Source organism: Schistocerca cancellata, chromosome 9, assembly GCF_023864275.1.
Source record: "Schistocerca cancellata isolate TAMUIC-IGC-003103 chromosome 9, iqSchCanc2.1, whole genome shotgun sequence".
Lineage (NCBI taxonomy): Eukaryota > Metazoa > Arthropoda > Insecta > Orthoptera > Acrididae > Schistocerca > Schistocerca cancellata.
The window spans coordinates 241,590,549-241,605,838 of NC_064634.1; the positions used below are offsets into that span (position 1 = coordinate 241,590,549).

The 15,290-nt window shown below is 42.6% G+C and overlaps 1 protein-coding gene across 1 annotated transcript in view; it reads left to right on the plus strand.

Annotated features, from left to right (window-relative positions):
• Window positions 1-10,080, plus strand: part of LOC126100907 (G protein pathway suppressor 2) — a 126,982-nt gene extending 116,902 nt beyond the window's left edge. Inside the window, exon 9 of the mRNA XM_049911574.1 lies at window positions 8,980-10,080. Coding sequence (XP_049767531.1) covers window positions 8,980-9,096 — 117 coding nt within the window. The 3' untranslated portion in view covers window positions 9,097-10,080. The remainder of the gene's footprint in view (window positions 1-8,979) is intronic.
• The last annotated feature ends 5,210 nt before the right edge of the window (window positions 10,081-15,290 follow it).

Sequence of the window (15,290 nt, forward strand, 5' to 3'; positions counted from 1 at the left end):
TACACAATGCAAACTTCATCTGTGGCTAACTATTGCAACCTTCATCCATTTTAACCTGCTTACTGTATTCCTACCTAAGTTTCACTGTGCAGTTTTTACACCCCCCCCCCCCCCCCTCCCTCATTCACTCCATTGCCAAAGTGACGATTCTGGGATGCCCCAGGATGTGTCTTATCATCCTGACCCTTTCTTATACTGCCACAAATTTACTTTTTCTGCAGTTTGATTCAGTACCTCCTCATTACTTACTCATCTGCCCACATAATCTTCAGCACTCCTCTGTAGCAGCACATTTCAAAAGCTCCTGTTCTATTCTTGTCTGAGCTGCGTATGGTCCATGTTTCACTTCCAGACAAGGTTACTCTCCAGACATATACCTTCAGAAAAGACTTCCTAACAGTTAAATTTCTCTCCTTCAAAAGTGTTTCACTGGCCAATGACAGTCTACATTTTATATCCTCTCTACTTCAGCCTTCATCAGCTATTTTACTGCCCAAATGGCAATACTCATCCACTACTTTTAGTGTCTCGTTTCCTATTATAATTTCCTCAGTATCACCTGATTTACTTCAGCTACATTTAATTACCTTTCTTTTGTTTATGTCCATCTTATAACCTTTTCTCAAGACACTACGCATTCCATTTAACTGCTCTTGGAAATCCTTTGTTGTGTCTGGCAGAATTACAATAGACCCCCCCCCCCCTCCCCTTGTGGGTTCAGGGGTAAGAATAGGCCTGAGGTATTGCTGCCTTTCATAAGAGGTGACTAAAAGGAGTCTCACACATTTCGGCCTTTATGTGATGGTCCCCTGTAGGGTTTGACCTCCAATTTTAAAAATTTTCCCAAAGAGCGAACCAATTGGGGAGGGGCGCCTTACATGGTGCATCATGTTCATCGTACATTGAGGTTTTTAGTCCACTTTCTCGTTGTCGCATTGCAGTCCTGCCCATTCTCCATCTCTTGGGCAAGGACACCTTCCTGGGTGTGTTTTCCACCATGCACTACGCAGTGTCACTTTCTGTGCTGACGATGACCATGGACTTCTTTGTACCTCATATCTGGCACAGTAGCCAGTCCTTTTTGGTGGGGCCGCCATGTAACCTGTTGGTTGTAGTCCCCTAACAAAACAGGGATTGCTCAGCTGATGCCTGCGCCATTAACTCCCCACATATGCCAAGGAGTAGATGTCCGTCACCCTGGGGCATTGGGATTCCCGGCAATGTCCATCCTGCCAGGTGGCCTTTGCTGCAGTTAGGTGGCGCCCGTGGGGACAGCCCCTGGTCGGAGTGGGTGGCATTAGGATGGATGACATGCCATGAAGCATAGTACGTCATTTCTTGCTGGTGGTCCGCCACCAGCAGTCTCTAAGCGGGCAAAGTCTAACTTTAATGCTAAGAAATATGACCTCAAGTCGTTCCCCTCCCTGGCCACACCATGGGAGAAACGCCAGGCTAAGGATGGCAGTGAAGCTTATTCGCCCCGGTACCTTGTATGTACAAGAGTTGATGGGGAATCTTTCATGTCCAGGAAGCCTCAGTTTTTGTGGAGCATTTTGAGGACAAGTTTGGGGAGGAGGAGGACTTCTCCAAAATGTGCTCTGGGTCAGTTTTGATAAAAACAGCATCCTCTGCTCAGTCACAGGTATTACTCACTTGTGACAAGTTGGGGGATGTTTCTGTTACCATCACGCCTCATAAGAGCTTAAATATGGTCCAGGGTATTATATTCCACAGGGACCTTCTTTTGCAGTCTGACGACAAGCTGCTCACCAATTTAGAGCAGCAAGGTGTTCATTTCGTCCTGGTGCATCCATCGGTGTCCGAGGGTTAACCAGGTTGCCACCTGTGCCTTCATCTTGACCTTCGAGGTGACACATTGGCAGAGAAGGTCAAGGCGATTGTCTACTGCTGTGACGTCAAAACATAGATCCCTCCCCCAATGAGGTGTTTTAAGTGCTGGAAGTTCAGCCACATGTCTTCCTGCTGTACTTCCAGTCTCACCTGTCGAGATTGTGGATGTCCATTGCATCCCAATACTCCATGCGCCCCGCCTCCCATCTGTGTCAACTGCAGAGAGCATCATTCACCTTGCTCACCAGACTGCAGGATTTTACAGAATCACGGAATATAAGACTCTAGACTGACGGACCTACACTGAGGCTAAGAGAAAATTTGAGCACCAGCATCTTGTGGCTATGACCACCTCATAATACGCCGCTACAAGAACAGTTCTCATCCTATCAGTTCCTCGAATTCCTGTTGCCTCTCATAACTGGGAGACTACATCTGCCCCCTTGATGGCGAGGGGAACTTCCCTTCCTGTTGCTCCCGTACCACCTACTTTGGGAGGAACACCCCCCCACCCCCCACCCCCCAACCATTGGGGAATTCAGTCCGGAACACCCCCCCACCCCCCAACCATTGGGGAATTCAGTCCCCACTTCTGAGCCAGAGAAGGGTAAGGCTCCTTCGGCTCCTCTCGCCAGGAAGGGGTTCCTTGGGTCACTCCCTTCCCAGTTTTCTGACACCCGCCAGTGGCTGAAGAGCCCAAAAGCAGCTGGTCGTAGGGCTTCATGCTCATCATCAGTGCTGGTGACTGATTCAGTGAAGTCCTACCACCCAGGGAAACTCAAAGAACAGCGCAAGAAATCGAAAAAGATGACTCCTCAGAACAAGGAACTTGCGGTGGCACCCACACCACCGCTACCTATAAGTTCTGCATCTGAGGATGGGGTGGAGATTCTGGCATCTGCTGAGGACCTGGATCTTGCCGGACCCTCAGACACAATGGATACAGGCTGCTCAGGCAAAAAGTCGGTGACAGCAGGTGACCCTGAGGTGTAAAATGCCTCATTGAATGTTCCATGCTTTCCCAGTCTCATGATGATGTCATCCTCCAGTGGAATTGTGGCGGTTTTTTCCACCGCCAGTCTGAGCTACGGCAACTGTTAAGCTTTACACCTGGCTATCTGCATTGCCCTCCAAGAAACCTGGTTCCCAGAAATGCGGGTCCCTACCCTCCGTGACTATAATGGATATTAAAGGAACCGTAGCGACTATAATAGAGTGTCAGGTGGTGTTTGTGTTTATGCCCTAAACTCAGTCTGTAGTGAAACTGTGCCCCGTCAAATCCATCTTGAAGCTGTGGCTGTCAGAATATGGACAAAATACAAAATAACTGTGCAATGTATATCTTCCTCCACATGGTGCAGTACCCCTGAATGTATTTGCTGCACTGATTGAGCAACTCCCCAAACCTTTCCTACTTTTAGGAAATTTTAACGCTAATAACCCCTTGTGGAGTGACACCGTGCTTATTGGCCGATGCAGAGATTTTACTGTCTCATTTCAACCTCCACCTATTAAATTATGGGGCCGTCACACATTTCAGTGTGGCTTGAGGTAGTTACTCGGCCATTGATTAATCAATTTGCAGCCCAGAACTTCTCCCATCTATCCACTGTAGAGCACTTGACGGCCAGTGTGGTAGTGACCACTTCCCCATCTTCCTGTCACTGCCCCGGCATCAGGCCCACGGACGCCTGCCCAGATGGGTTTTAAACAAGGCGAACTGGTAAACTTGCACCTCTGATGTCACAGTTCACTCTCCACCATATGGTGACATCGATGTGATGGTTGAGCAAGTGACTATCACAATCATTTCTGTGGCAGAAAATGCGATCCCTCGCTCTATAGGGTGCCTCCAGCGAAAGACTGTCCCGTGGTGGTCGCTGGAAGTCGAGGCAATTACAGAGCGTCAGTGAGCTCTACAGCTCCATGCCCATATACGCCTTCTTATAAAACGACGGGAAAAGGAGTGTTGGGAGAGGTATGTGTTGACCATTAGGTGCCATATGTCGCCTTACCAAGTCTGGTCAATGATCAGATGTCTCTTTGGGTACCCGACATTACCATAAATGCCGTGCTATGTACCGATGCAAACGCGATTGAGCACTTTGCTGAGCACTATGCTTGAGCCTCTGCATCGGAGAATTACCCCCCAGCCTTTTGCACCCTCAAACGGCGGATGGCAAGGAAAGTCCTCCCATTCACTACAAGCCACAGTGAACCCTATAACGCCTCATTAATGGAGTGGGAACTCTTCAGCTCACTTGCGCATTGCCCCGACACAGCTCCTGGACTGGATCGGATCCACAGTCAGATGATTAAACATCTCTCGTCTGATTACAAGCACCATCTCCTTGTCATCTTCAACCGGATCTGGTGCGATGGCGTCTTTCCTTCACAATGGCGGGAGAGCACCATCGTTCTGGTGCTCAAACTGGGTAAAAACCCGCTTGATGTGGATAACTATCGGCCTCATCAGCCTCACCAACATTCTATGTAAGCTGCTGGAACGTATGGTGTGTTGGTGGTTGGGTTGGGTTCTGGAGTCACATGACCTACAGGCTCCATGTGAGGGCAGCTTCCGCCAGGGGTGCTCTACTACTGATAATCTTGTGTCCCTTGAGTCTGACCCTTGCCACATTATATGGGTGGGGTCTCCGAGGCCCGCTCCTGATTTTTATCCAGAATTTCCTGTCGCTCCGAACTTTCCAAGGCCAAGTTGGTGCCTCCCATATCCAGGAGACTTGGGTTCCGCAGGGCTCTGTCTTGAGTGTATCACTATTTTTAATGGACATTAACAGTCTAGCAGCAGCTGTAGGGCCGTCCGGCTCACTTTCTCTGTATGCAGATGACTTCTGCATTTCGTACTGTTCCACCAGTACTGGTGTTGCTTAGCAGCACCTACAGGGAGCCATCCACAAAGCGCAGTCATGGGCTCACGGCCATGGCTTCCAGTTTTCGGCCGCAAAGTCGTGTGTCATGCACTTCTGTTGGCATCGTCCCACTCATACGGAACCAGAACTTCACCTTCAAGACGATCCACTCACTGTGGTGGAGACATATCAATTCTTAGGATTGGTTTTCGACACCCGATTGACTTGGCTACCTCACATTTGTCAGCTCAAGCGGAAGTGCTGGCAGCACCTCAATGCCCTCCACTGCCTGGGCAATACCAACTGGGGTGCAGATAGCTCTACTCTCTTGCAGCCTACAAGCTATCGACCAGTGCTACCCTTCCATCCTTTGGTGGCATCCGTCCGGGAGTCCATCTATGCCCTGGACCAGTCCCGTTGTTCAGTGGTGGTTGTGTAGACCCCAAGACATGTCAGCATCCCAGGCAACGAACTTGCCGACAGGCTGGCCAAACAGGCTATGTGGAAACCGCTTCTGGAGATGGGCATCTCTGGACCTGACCTGCGTTCTGACTTAAGCCATAGGGTTTTTGGCTTTGGAAGACAGAATGGCATAACAGTACACACAACAAACTGTGTGTCATTAAGGAGACTATGAATGTGTGGACGTCTTCCATGTGGGCCTCTCGCAGGAAATCAGCTGTCCTCTGCCGGCTCCACATTGGCCACACTTGGGTGACCCACGGTTACCTCCTGCGCCTTGAAGACCCGCCTGAGTGTCGTTGCGGTGCCCGGCTGACAGTGGCCCATATTCTGGTGCACTGTCCCACTTTGACTGCCCAGTGATGAAATCTTGGGTTACCGGACTTGTTGCCGCTAATTTTATCTGACAACGCCTCTTCGGCTGATTTAGTTTTACATTTTATTTGTGATGGTGGGGTTTATCGTTTGATCTAAGTTTTGGTGCATGTCCTTTGGCCCTCTTGTGTCCAGCACCCTAGTGCTTCTAGGGTGGAGGTTTTAACGTGTTTCAGAGTGGCTGGCTTCTCCTTTTTTTTTTTTTCAACTTTCATGGTTAGCCAGCCATGGTAATCTGCTTTGTCGTTTTAATCTCTTCATCCTGCTTCTTGCGTTTCTGTGGTTTTCTTGTCCCCAATGTCCATTTACATGTTTGTTGTCCTTCATTGTTTATTTTATTCTCACACTTGTGGCATTGTTTTGTTCGGAACAAGGGACTGATGACCTTGTAGTTTGGACCCTTTCTCCCCTCTTTTAATCCAGCCAACCAACCAAACAACCAACCAGTTACAATATAATGTGTTTTTCCAGATATATGGACAAGTTGTCATTTCTGTATTGTGCACAATATTTTGATGACCAACCCCATTGTCTTCTTTAGGTGCTGCAAGTACATGTAACAACACTACTCAGATCACCTGAAGAAGACAACAGGACTAGTCGTCAAAATATTGTGCGTAAAACCTTTTGCTGCCTATATTTTATCCCTTCTTTCTTCAAAATTTTAAAGAGTGTATTCCGGTCGATATTCTCAAAAGCTTTCGGTAAATCTACAAAAGATATAAATTCAGGTTTACCTTTCTTTAACCTAGTAAAAACCCGTATTTAAGAAAGAGGAGAGAATAATCTCACATATTATGAGGAATCAATACACTCTGGAAATAATTTTTTCAGCAGTATATGTGCCATTCATTTCTGACCAATCATCAAGAATATGTTGCTTGATGAATGTTTGGAATATTTATGAGTAAATTCTGCAATGAAAAATTTACTATCAAAAGGATTTTTGCAGAGTCTTGTCATTTTTGCTCTATACTGACCAAAAACAAACCTGATAATGAATTTCTCAGCTATATTTTAAATATTTAAAAAATGATCCAATAGATTTTGTGCCGTGATTTTATATTATAGATGAGACTTGCATCCACTTAACACCAAAAGTGTCACAGGAATGATAGCTCTATGTTAATTTTATGAGTCGGGTAGTTAAGTTCATCTATTAGAAACATTATGACCAGTATTTTTCAGAATGCAAGGGGTAAAACAATAACGCAGGTGTGACACTGCTTCGGCAGGTGTGTGTGTTTGGTTGTTTCTATGGAAGTGTAGATGACAGTATTTACTTAAACTAGAAGAGGGGTTATCCACTTTTTATAATGTTGGTATTAACAGTCATTGCTGTCTGTAGTTGTTTTAATGTTATGTTAGTTTTTATTTTATTGTAGACTGAGTCTAGTTCTATTTCAGTAGAAAGAATTTTTCTACAGTGTAACAGTCTCCCCACCATGAATCATCTTATTGGTTGATGTGATCTGTCATGACTTCCTCTCTTGTACATCTCTACCTCTCTTTATTCCAGAGTTGCACTCATACCCAAAATCTCCAATTATTTGTTGCATGCATTCCAATCTTTGTGTCTTGTGTCTTGGAAAATGTTTCCTGATGTTTTAACAACATGTCCTATTATCCTCTCTCTTCTTCTTGTCAGTGTTCTTGATATGAGATGTGAGCAAAAGGTAATGGAAATTTTTGTTTTTGTTAAATAATTTTTATCTACTCATCAAATTTGACCCCTTCAAAGTCATCTCCAGAGATGTAATACACTTGTAACTGAACTTTTTCCAGTCTTGGAAGGAATTATAGAACTCACTTGTAGTTATGATGTTCAGCTCCTTCAGTGATTTGGTTTTCATCTCATTGATGGTGGCAACACGACCTTCTTTCATGGTTTACTTCAGCCTTGGGAATAGAAAGAAGTTCCAGAGGACTATGTCTGGTGGATACAGTGACTGAGACAACATAACAGTTTCATTTCTCACCAAAAAATCACGAACAAGCATTGAGGTGTGAGCGGGAGTGTTATCGTGATGCAATTTCCGCGAGTGATTTTGGCAAAATTCTGGTGGTTTTCATCGGATTGCTTCACGCAAATGGCATATAACTTCCAGTTAGTATCCCTTATTGACTGTGCAACCATAAGTCAGGCACTCATGATGCGCTATCCCATTGTAATTGAAGAAAACAGTGAGAAGAACCTTCACATGTGATGTAAGTTGTCAAATTTATTTTTGTTCTTGGCTCTTCAGGCAGTTTCCATTGGGATGAATGAGCATCGGTTTCTACACCATACCTGTGTACCCATGTTTTGTCACCAGTTACAGCCTTCTTTGGAAGCTCTGGATCATTGCTGACTTTGTTCAGCAATTCCTCAGTGATATCTGCATGATGTCATTTTTGGTGGAAATTCAACAACCTTTGAACAAACTTTTGTGCGACACATATCTTGCCCAAATGCAAGAAAATTGCTTGACATCAGTCAAAGGATATGCAGATTTCATCAGCAACCTCTCTGATGGTGATTTGACAATTTTCCAGAAGCATTTTCTTTATTTATTCCACATTGTCATCAATAATTGATGTGCTAGGGCAGGGTGGTTGTCATCTTCATCATCTTGATCCTCTTTGAAACATTTATACCACTTGTAAACTCTCATCTTACACATTACAGTAGAGCCACCAAAAAACACAGTGAACATTTTGAATGCAGTGCTGCACTTTATTCCATTTTTCAAGCAAAATGTTACGCATATTCTTCAATACATCTTTTACAAAACTAAAAATTTGCCAAGCACTCAAAAACACATGAAACCTTTTTGACTGTCAACAATGAAGTGAATGTTCAAAACTGCTGAAATTGCAAAGATGCATCAGGAACACCAATACCAAGAAGATAAAAGAATTTTGAAATTTGGATGTGTAAAGCCCTCGCAATTATCATATAGTACCACATCTCAAATGCTTTGATTATCTTCTTTTCTATTTTTTGCACATTCCATGATTCACTTTCATACAACGCTGTGCTCCAAATGTACATTCTTAGAGGTTTGTTCCTCAATTTAAGGCTGCTGTTAATACTAGTAGACTTCTTTTGGTCAGTAGTGCCATATTAGCCTATACTAACCTATTTTTGATGTCACCCTTGCTTCATCTCTCGTGTTATTTTGCTACCAAGTTCACAGAATTCCTTCACTCCATATACTTCTTGTTCATCAATTTTGATGTTAAGTTTATTGCTAATCTTGTTTCTGCTGTGCTTCATTACTTTCGTCTTTCTTCAGTTTACCTGCAGTCCACATTCTTATTCTGTACTCATTAGACTTTAGTCACGTTCAGCAGGTCCTGTAATTTTAAGTAGACAAATGAGTAGTTTACACAAAAGATAATATTCTGTATACTGAGTTTTTATTTATTTATTTTTCAGAGTGTGTATGTTACGCAGGCACAAAGTAATCGTCTATTGTACAGCCAAGCTGGTCCACCTGGTCACCAGGCACCTCCACAAAATAGATATGTTACCAGCATGCAGCGGGAAATGTGAGAAGCTTGGAGAAGATATGTATGAAGAGACAGAATACAAAGTTAATTGATCAGATAACCTTTGTAAAAGCATACTGTTGACAAAATTGCCAAGTGTTTCAGGCGCTGTTGTTTGAAATCAGTGAATTCACATTAGTTTTCAGTTATCTGATAAAAGGTGACAGTATATACAAGAAAATATTTACTATGTTTTTTAGAAGGTTAGTATTTTTGTTCGCATGAAAGTACCTCTAACATGACATCACCATAGACTACTGTAGACTGGACATCTCATCTGCTTGGTGCAAACTATGCACAGAAAGTCTTCTTCTCAAAATGTTTAATGCCCATTAAGATTTTTGCAGCAGATTTTGGCTGTGAGCTCTCCAACTATTGTTAAATTTTTTGATCCGTGAAATGTTGCATCTACTATCCTTACATTTCTCTACATGCAGGAACCAGTAGGTGACCTATTTTTACATTGCTTACAGGCCCATTTGTACACATTTTCAATCCTTTGCTTTCATTTTTCCTCATTTCACACAATTTTTTTTCCTATTTAAAATTTTTTGTGTTACTTGCTGTTTTAATAACTATTGAATTTTAAAAATAATTTATTTTTATTTTTCTTATTGTTTAATCTGGCTTGCAACACTAGTATGGAGGAATTAAAAGAAATGGCACATTAAAGGAAGTGGCATGAGTTCAGAGCGCATCATATAAGTTACGGTTGTTTCTTCACGTGTTTGGTGATTATGGCAAAACTTTTGTGCACAATTTGAGAGTAAATGAGAACATCCCATGTTCAGTCATTTAGACACCTTTGTTAATAAGAATATTTTTCTTGTGTACTTAAACTGAATATTTGTCACTATTGTTAGGCAATATATGAGGTGAAATGTATAGTCTGCATAATTAAACACTTACAAAGTACACATATAGTGTTGATATGCTACATATTATTGTCTTTTTGTAATTAATTATTTTAATAAACATGATAACAGTACTTAACTTGCCAAGATTTTTTTGTGTGTTTCCAGTTATGGAATAAAAATTTGAGATAGAAAATCAAAGATTTGATTCAATAACCATGTGTCATGTTTAAGATCTAAGATGTGTTTGTTTGTGCTAAATGAATTGTACTCTTCAGCTGACTCTTCTAGCTTTTAAATTAATGATTGCTTCCCTAAAATTATTATGAAAATAACACAATGTAAACATATCACATCTTTTATATCTACACCAGGCCACATTGTATGAATGTTTCATTAAACTTCGACTTTTTTTGTTTATTGAAGACTTCTGGTCCTATTGAAGGTTGTAGGAACTATTGACCATAAAAGTAATACACACTTTGGAAGTCATGTACTTTCTATTTAATGTGTAGTAACTTAAAAGCACATAAAATTAACAAGATCAGTAAGGAAGGTAGACAATCACAATTATAGTTAAAGAGTGTAGTTCATCCTAATTTTCACTCATAATAAGAAATATGTGTTGCATTGCATATTACACCCACCATATGTCATCCGGAGGGAAATAAATCGAACTAGGAAGAAATCGCGTATGGGGTTCCCGAAGGTCCACTACTGTTCCTCATACATGTAAATGATCTTCCATTTAATATAAAACAAGCAGAATTAGTTCTTTTTGCAGATGATACTGGTATTGTAATCGATCCAAGCAATCGTAAAGAAACATCAGAAATGGTGAACAAAGTTCTTAAAAGTATTATTGACTGGTTTTCTGTGAATGGTCTCGCCCTCAATTTTAAAAGACACAACATATTTCATTTCTGCACTTCTGCACCAGTGATAAGTGTAACACATGGTAAGGAAATAATAAATGGCTGGAAACTTCAACATTTTTTGGGTTCCATATTGATGATAATTTGAATTGGGGAAAAATCACATTTCGCAATTCCAAAAACGGCTTAGTTCAGTCGCATTTGTGCTTAGAACCATTGCAAATCTTGGGGAGAGAGAAATCAGTAAGCTGACGTATTTAGCATATTTTCATTCAATAATGTCATATGGAATAATGTTCTGGGGTAACTCATCTTCAAGAAACCAAAAAATGGAAAATCCAGAGTGGAATGTGGCAATATTATGAGAAGGAGATGCTGTGTTGCAGATAGGCACAACAAAAAAGACTCACACAATTTAAGCTTTCAGCAATCAACACCTTTGTCTACAAAAGGCGCGCGCACACACACACACACACACACACACACACACACACACACGTAAATGCAAGTCACACATATGATTGTAGTCTCAGGCAACTGAAACCACACTGTGAACAATGTGGAGGTAAGGAGGAGGGGCTGAGGTGGGGAGGGGAAGGGATAGTATGGTGGGGATGGCGGACAGTGAAGTGAAGTGCTGCAGGTTAGACGTAGGCAGGGGAGAGGTGGGAAGGAGGGGGGGAAGTAGCAGAAAAGGAGAGAAATAAAAAGACAGGGTGTGGTGGTGGAATGACGGCTGTGTAGTGCTGGAATGGGAACAGGGAAGGGGCTGTACGGGTAAGGACAGTGACTAACGGAGGTTGAGGCCAGGTGGGTTATGAGAACATAGGAAGTATTGCAGGGAAAGTTCCCACCTGTGCAATTCAGAAAAGCTGGTGTTGGTGGGAAGGATCCATATGGAACAGGCTGTGAAGCAGTCGTTGAAATAAAGGATATCATGTTTGGCAGCATGTTCAGCAATAGGGTGGTCCAATTGATTTGTGGCCACAGTTAGTCGGTGGCCATTCGTGCGGACAGACAGCTTGTTGGTTGTCATGTCTTCATAAAGTGCAGCACAGTGGTTACAAGTTAGCTTTTAGACCAAATGACTGGTTTCACAGGTAGGCCTGCCTTTGATGGGATGGGTGATGTTAGTGACTGGATTGAAGTAGGTGTTGGTGGGAGGATATATGGGACAGGTCTTGCTACTAGGTCTACTACAAGGGTATGAGCCATGAGGTAAGGGATTGGGAGCAGGGGTTGTGTAAGGATGGACAAGTATATTGTGTAGGTTCGGTGAATGGTGGAGGACCGCCCAGGACTGGAACAATGGAATTACATTCTCCTCCAGGATTTGTAGTACCTCTCGTTGTGCCCTGAAATGAGAAATGTCCTGCTCACTATCCTTCCTACCCCTCCCACAGTGGTACTCTGCCGTCCACTGAACCAACACGATATACTCGTCCATCCCAACACAACCCCTACTCTGAATCCCGTACCTCATGGCTCATATTCCTTTGAGACCTAGATGCAAGACTGTCCCATACATCCTCCCACCAGCACCTACTTCAGTCTGGTCACTAACATCACCTATCCCATCAAAGGCAGGACTACCCATGAAACCAGTCATGTGGTCTACAAGCTAAGCTGCAACCACTATGCTTCATTCTATGAAGCCATGACAACCAACAAGCTGTCTGTTTGCATGAATGGCCACCGACAAACTGTGGCCAAAAAACAAGTGGACCAGCCTGTTGCTGAACATGCTGCCAAACGTTATATCCTTCATTTCAATGAAGCTTGTGCCATATGGATCCTTCCCACCAACACCAGCTTTTCTGAATTGCACAGGTAGGAACTTTTCCTGCAATACATCCTACGTTCCCATAACCACCCTGGCCTCAACCTTTGTTAGTCACTGTCCTTACCCATACAGCCCCTTCCCTGTTCCCATTCCAACACTACACAGCCGTCATTCCACCACCACACCTTGTCGTTTTATTTCTCTCCTTTTCCCCCGCTACTCCCCCCCCCCCCCATTTTCCCACCTCTCTACTGCCCTTCGTCTAAGCTGCAGAACTTCACTGTCCGCCATCCCACCATACTATCCCTCGCCCTCCCCCTCCCCACCCCAGCATCCTCCTTACCCCCACCCAGTTGCGACTCCCATCATGCACTGGTGCTGCTGCTAGCAGTGTGGTTTAGTTGCCTGGGACTGCAGTCGTGTGTGTGTGTGTGTGTGTGTGTGTGTGTGTGTGTGTGTGTTTTAATCACAGAAAATGTTAATTATGAGAGCCTTTTTGTTGTGCCTACCTGCAACCCAGCATCCCATCTTTAAGGAAGAAAGTCTTCATTGAGCAAAGACATGCTGTGAGAATAATATGTGGTGCCCACCCATGATCATCTTGTAGGCCTCTGTAAGGAGTTGGACATTCTGACTACTGCTACACAATATATTTATTACGTCATGAAGTTTGTTGTAAGCAATCCACTACAGTTCAAAAGGAACAATGATGTACATAATTACAATACCAGAAGGAACAATAACATTCATTGCTCCTCACTAAGGTTGTCTTTAGCACAAGAATGGGTGCACAATACTGCAACAAAAGTTTTTGATTGCATACCCAGTGATATAAAATGTCTGACAGACAGAAAAGTAAAATTGAAAAACAAAGTGAGAAAGTTTCTCCTTGACAACTCCTATTCCGTAGAAGAATTTCTATTAATGTAATGTGTAAAGGGTGGTGGGTAGGAGCTACTAACTCACATTTGTATTTCTTTTTTCTTTTTGTAATAATAATAAAAAATAAAAAAAAACTTAGAAATGTTCAAAATGCAACTGTCTGTACAAACTAATGTGTGATGTGAATGTAAAATTACTTGTTCCACATCATTATGATTTATCTTACAAAATAAACCATGGATCATTTAACTAACTAACTAACTAACTAACTAAACAACCAACCAATGACGACTAACTAATTCCTCCACTTCTAATGGCCAGTACAACAATTTCAGCTGGAAGGGCTGTAGAATGTGGCCCCTGTCCCAATCGATCCCTCAGATGTTGAACTGGTGAATGCTTCAATTAATTCAGAGATCAGCACAATGTCATCACTACCCTGCAGAGATGCACTGTAGGTTGTACTAGTTTTTGCCATATTATCTGTGCATACACGAACCTGACTTCTTCGCATTCTGCATGCTCTCACAGTATTCAAACTTGATAACAGCAAAAATTTAATCACACTGCCTCTGCAGCTGTCACTAAGCAACTCTGTGTTACAAGCAACAGCCTATATATTCAACAGACTCGAATTACATGACTGCAATGAATTTAGATAATTTATGTACCCTGTTATTAGTTGCTAGTAGCTGTTGGCCATGATTTCATCAAAATATTCAGGAAAAATTAAAATCCTTCCCCTAATAAACTTTCCCTCATCTGTTTTTCTAACTACTCTTTCATCAGCTTTATTACACACTGTCCCTCTTCAACCTGCCTCCTCACACCTATCCTTTTTCCAGCTGCCTTATCGCTCCTTGTCCATGGGCCACCTTGTAGTGATACATCCCATTCCGCGAATGAGAGGTATCATGTCCTTAAATACATATGCTAGTCAATAGGTGGTGAGCATCCCACTGTTGGGAGGAGTTTTAAATTGTAGGTGCTGATACCAGAGCTAATGATGCAGTGAATGTACAGAAGTGGGTAGCAGTTAGACGACCCTACCTGCTGAAATGGTAACAGGAGTACGATGGAGTGAGCAGTGTGGAAGGAAGAGCTCCATGACGTCTAATAATGCAAAATGCAAATATGATAAATGTATTGTAATTGTTAATTACCAACAGAATATCAAATCTGTCATATACATAGTACAGAGAGGCAGTATACAAGTGAGAGTAGCTGTCTTCATTTATCATGTCAAGTTGTAATTTTGAAGATAATATAAGATGGTGAATTGAATCTAGCTTCTTATTGATGTGGAGGAGTGAATGATAATGAAATATTAATTTTAAGCAGCTTCATCTGCAGCCTGTAAGGAAGCAAAGTCTGAGCGAACTTGGAGGAAGAAGGCACACAGATTCAGGGCACAAACTAGCTGGACCCTGATTAGTAATACCTAACAGTGACCGAATATTTAGTAAGCAACATTCATTGCATATGAAAGGAGTGTTCAGATGGCAACTTTTTTATGTATTTGGTGCAAGAGGTAAGTACACACATCAAAAAAAGTTTTGCATCATCCTGGTTTCGAGAACTCCTGAAGATAGACATTGACTGTGGATGTTGTATCACAGACACAGTCCCTTTGATTGTTGAGAGAAGTCACTAAACCTGCCCAAAGATGTAAACAACTATGCATGAGCAGTGCCTACTAGACGGAGGGGGTCCAACAGCCGATCAGTTCCAGTCATTCCACCAGGAAGGAGGTACACAGCTCTTGTTGTCTGTAGTTCAACCATGCCTAGACAGTCAATACTGC